Source organism: Halichoeres trimaculatus, unplaced genomic scaffold, assembly GCF_033239565.1.
Source record: "Halichoeres trimaculatus isolate MK-OKI-2021-1 unplaced genomic scaffold, fHalTri1.1 fHalTri1_scaffold_18, whole genome shotgun sequence".
Lineage (NCBI taxonomy): Eukaryota > Metazoa > Chordata > Actinopteri > Labriformes > Labridae > Halichoeres > Halichoeres trimaculatus.
In genome coordinates this window covers 242,501-247,500 of record NW_027437196.1, presented here as the reverse complement: position 1 = coordinate 247,500, position 5,000 = coordinate 242,501, and the positions used below count along the sequence as shown (strand labels likewise).

The following is a 5,000-nucleotide window of genomic DNA, read 5'->3' as shown; positions in this document are numbered from 1 at the left end:
CATCTCTGCGGGGTGTTTTGGATCTTATAGCCAGCTTCTTCAGGTTAATTAAAGATTAATGATGATTGTAAACGTGTCCATGGAGATGAAGGACTTCAGTGCACACGTTTACTGCTGCGAACAAACCATCAGCTCCAGTTCAATAAGTTCATCCACACAGGCTCAGAGACCAGGGCTGGCTCCACAGGTGCTTTCACCCAGAGAGATCACACACACACACACACACTGACACACACCTCAGGAAAACACTCTTCACATTATAACAAGTGTTTTTTTTTCAGTTTCACCCACAGAGATCACGGGTTCAGGGGTTAAACTCCAGCAGTGGACTCAGGTCGTCAGGGCTCAGTCTGCTCCTGATGGGATCAGCTGACGTTATGTTGAAATATTCATTAATTAAACTTTAATGACCTCATATCAAACCTGTGAGATGATCATACATGATGAGATTAACACGTTAGTTTGATGTGAAACTGAGTTTATTGTCTGAACATTCAGAAATACACAGAAACATGTAGAAACCTGACGTTCAGCTCTTTGGCGTTAATCTCTGAGCAGAGTCAAGACGATAGGAAAGTTTGTCCAGCAGTTATTTTACATTCATACACTGAGCGTTCACATTAGTTCGGGAAACACAGAGTTACAGTGTGTGTTAGTAAAGACAGTCAGCAGGAGAGGAGGGAAGCTTCACATCCACTCGTCAGCCTCAGTCCCACGTGACGGACAGCAGCTCACAGCTCAGCTCCCACAGCTTCTGAGCCAGCACGTCGTCTTTACCGGCCGCCGAGCAGTTCGCTGGGGCGCAGTCGCTGAAACACAGAGAGACGAGAGACGGGAGGAAGACCGTGAGTCAAACACAGAGATGATTCTGTTATACAGGGTGAAACAGGAGAAATGAGCTCTGTCTGAGGGTCAAAGTGTGTGAGGGTCAAAGTGTGTGTCTGAGGGTCAAAGTGTGTGAGGGTCAAAGTGTGTGAGGGTCAAAGTGTGTGAGGGTCAGAGGGATGGTCAGAAGGACGGTCAGAGAGAGGGTCAGAGGGACGGTCAGAGGGACGGTCAGAGAGAGGGTCAGAGTGACGTCAGAGTGAGGGTCAGAGGGACGGTCAGAGTGATGGTCAGAGTGACGGTCAGAGTGAGGGTCAGAGTGAGGGTCAGAGTGAGGGTCAGAGTGAGGGTCAGAGAGAGGGTCAGAGGGACAGTCAGAGAGAGGAGACTCTGTGGGGGAAGTTCCTCTCTCAGATTTCATCAGACAGAAACTTTCACAACCAAACTGAAGAGCTGGGCATGGACCAGGAAGTGAGAAAACTCCCACTGCACAGATCATGACAGGAAAGACTGAGCCGACCACCTGCCGACAGCGCCACAATCAACCTGTTACATGCATCTCCTCATATGGTTCAGCTATAAACACACCAGAGATTGTAATAGTTGGTGGTACCTGTAGTATCCTCCGCTCTCTTTGTCCAGGGACGGCTCCACGGCGCAGTAAATGGACGTCTGCGCTCCCTGCGTGGAGTTTTTGGTGAAGGGGCTGACCATCTTCATGACCACCTGCTGGGGGCCGCTCAGGTGACGCCACAGATCTGTCTTCACCACCCCGGGATGGAGGGCGTAGGTGGTCACGCCTGTGTCTGAGGACACATGAAGACCTGACGTTTGCTCCTGAACAACATTCAACGTTTCTGCCCAGAGAAAACCAAACGCTCGCGCTGAGCAGCGTCACGTGTTCAGGTGCTGAGCTCACCTTCCAGCCTCTTGGCCAGGGAGCGCGTGAAGAGGACGTTGGCCAGCTTGCTCTGAGAGTACGCCGCCCTCTTGTCGTAACTCTTCTCGCTGTTGATGTCGTCCAGGTTGATGGAGCCCCAGGTGTGAGCCAGCGACGACACGTTGATGATCCGGGCCGGGGCCGACTTTTTGATCAGGTCCAGCAGCAGGTAGGTCAACAGGAAGTGACCTGGAGGAAGAAGAAACACACTAACATGAATCCTGATTTACCCTGTCAGAGGGACGATTTTATGGTCAGACGAGAGGCGGCGTGGAGAGAATAAACCCTGATGGATTAAAGACGCAGATCAACCAGGGACTGATTCACTGGAGGAGGAAAAGACTGAAGTAAGATTCAGTCTGATGAAGTGAACATTCAGATTTAAAAGTTGGATAAGGAAGACAAAGGTCGGCAGAGGTTACTCACCCATGTGATTGACGCCGATCTGCATCTCGAAACCGTCAGCGGTCTTCCCGTACGGACAGACCATGACGCCGGCGTTGTTCAGGAGGATGTTCAGCCGGGGCTCGTCTGTGGGAGCAGAAGCAGAGAGGAGTGAGGAGTCGGTCTTTACTCCGTCTTCACCTCGAGGTCATGAGGAGCTGGGCTCAAACCTCTGTTCACGGCCTCGGCGAACACTCTGATGGACTTGCTGTCTGCCAGGTCCAGCTGCATGTAGACCACTTCCTGGTTCTGTGAGCCCTCTATGACCTCCTTCACCGCCGCCTCGCCTCTCTCCTGACTCCTGCACGCCATGATGACCCGGGCCCCTGACAGGACGACAGCTCAGGGTGAGACAGAGGGAGAGAAACATGCAGAGGGACCAGCAGGAGGAGGAGAGAGCCCCCTGCTGGCTGCTGGCTGCATCTCTGCGCTGACTCTAACAGGAGGGACTGATTCATTAATTCACTGACAGGACGTGTGGGGACACGTGTTACAGTTTCTGAGTCGAATGGAAGATTAAGATTAAATCAATTTAAATATGAAACAAAAATAAAACACACAACGATGCCCCACTCTTTCTTTGTTTTTAAGTTTTCGTAAATCAGTAAAAATGAAACAGAGACAGTGACCTACAGTGACCTGAGGGACGATGAGTTAGAGGCTGAGTCAAACACTGAGTTATTATTATTATCATGGTTATTATCATGGTTATTATCATGGTTATTATCATGTATTATCATGGTTATTATCATGGTTCTGATTGGAGGAATTGTATAACTGAGTCTGAATCAGTGTAACTCTTGGCTCCGCCCACTTCATAACACAATAAACAGAGCAGACTCAGATATGAGCGTGTCATCATGACGAGGCAGAAAGCAGCTGAGAGCTGGAGTCTGGTCATGGAGTCAGGACCCAGGTTGGTCTCTGGGGGGTCTCTGGGGGGTCCATGGGGGGTCAGAGACCTCCTCCAGCAGCTCCACAGGAGGAGTAATATCATCCAGATCTTGGACCCTCTGAGACCAGGACTGACCTCTCTTAGCCAGGTCTATGGCCGTCTCTTTCCCGATCCCCGTGTTGGCCCCAGTGATCAGCACGGTCTTCCCCTCCAGCCTCTGAGCCGAGGACCAGGACCCACGAAACCACTTTCTGACAGGTTGAGAAATGAGTGAGTCAATCAGCTCAGAGGGTGTTAGGAAATACCCCACACTCCCCCTCCACCTCCTCCTCCACCTCCTCCACCTCCTCCTCTGGGTTAAAACACTTTAAACTCAGACACAAACTGAATCTCATTAAAAATAAAAAGATCTTAAAGTTTTTCTGGAAGTGGACCCAGAGACAGGATCAGGACTCCAGGTGAAAACTTCTTACCTCATTGTTCCCTCCTCAGTCCACAGCCCTGATCTGAGATTAACACCTGAGAGCAGATCCTCCTCTAAGACTCTGAGACTCTGAGACTCTGGACCTGGACCTCAGCCTGAGGGTTTTTATAAGGATCTGGTCTCAGTGATCTGGTTTCAGCCTGAGAACCAAAGGGATCTGGTCTGGGTGTTCGTGTTTCTAAAGAGCGCTCTGGGCTGAGGGGCTGATGCGGAAGTATTAGTAAACACTATGTGTGACGGACAGGGCGCTCAGCCAATCAGCTTCCACTCCTGCTGATCAGGAGGGACGCTGATTGGTCCGCTCTGGGCTCGGTTGTTGGGGGTGTTTGATGATGAATACCGGTTCCTCCGGTGGACCGACCAATCAGCGGAGCCGCTGGCGGCCGCCAGGTGAGCCCACAGGTGTCCTGCTCTGTGGAAACACGCAGTGAGTATCCAGCTTCATTAACCCGTCTCTGAATGAGGATAATCAGGACACATCAAAACCAGCAGCTGATCCCGAACTGGTCTTTGGACTCACCTGCATCCCCCATCACAGCTTGATCCACCTGTCACCTGGTAAACCGTGTCAGAGGACACAGGTGGAGGTGATAGCTCCTATAGATTAAACACACACCTGATACAGATACAGGTAAAGATTATCAGGTAACACTGATGACAGGAGAGTCATTAATGCTGAGTCATTAATGCTGAGTCATTAATGCTGAGTCATTGAGGAGGATGATGAGGAGGATGAAGACAGGAGCCACTGAGGAAGGACACAGACACACACACACTGCTTTAACACAGTTCATTAGTTAGCTCATGCTAACATTAGCTGCTAACACCCAGAGCTGTGAATTCAGGATGTTTCCTGTTTCTCAGTGTTTCACTTTCAGCTGGTTTATTTATTCAGATCAGTTTGTTAACTTCACCAACACTGATCTTTATCTGCTCACTGACACACACCCACACACACACACACACACACACACACACACACACACACACACACACACACACACACACACACACACACACACACACACAGATTGTTTAAGTTTACATTTGTTGGAAGATTTCTTTCGGCAAGTTTATATTTAATTTATTTAATTTTATTAATGACTCCCTCTGGTCTTGATTTTTTCAGTACGATGTTTCCCTCTTTACGGTTTTGTGTCGTTTTAGATTCTTTAAAAAAAAAAAAAAAAATAAAACAGAAACAGCAGCAAAAAAATAAACAAAACAAACAAACATACAAAAAGAAAATACAAGAAAAAAGAAAATAGAAAAAAGAAAAAAAAATTAGACGAGACTCACAGATGTTTCGACAGCAGGGGCAGTGTCGGATTGGCTGCAGCTGCTTATGTTGTAAACTCTGTTATGGACTCTCATTAATTTACCCTTTTACATCAGATTAACCAGATTTATCT

The 5,000-nt window shown here is 48.7% G+C and overlaps 1 protein-coding gene across 1 annotated transcript; it reads right to left on the bottom strand.

Moving 5' to 3' along the window:
• Positions 1–470: 470 nt before the first annotated feature.
• On the bottom strand, positions 471–3,933 carry rdh12l (retinol dehydrogenase 12, like). The gene is made up of 7 exons (XM_074693244.1): positions 3,578–3,933; positions 3,240–3,355; positions 2,380–2,535; positions 2,192–2,296; positions 1,745–1,954; positions 1,439–1,631; positions 471–809 (listed from the first exon to the last, which is right to left on the bottom strand). Exons 1-7 carry the CDS (start codon positions 3,580–3,582, stop codon positions 707–709), a joined length of 888 nt encoding a protein of 295 aa, XP_074549345.1. The 5' UTR covers positions 3,583–3,933; the 3' UTR covers positions 471–706.
• Positions 3,934–5,000: the final 1,067 nt, after the last annotated feature.

Coding starts and splice junctions, on each gene's coding strand:
- rdh12l (XM_074693244.1), bottom strand. Junction 2,536..3,239: donor CATAGACCTGGCTAAGAGAG/GTCAGTCCTGGT, acceptor TCGTCCTGTCAG/GGGCCCGGGTCATCATGGCG. Junction 810..1,438: donor GAGAGCGGAGGATACTACAG/GTACCACCAACT, acceptor TCTGTGTTTCAG/CGACTGCGCCCCAGCGAACT.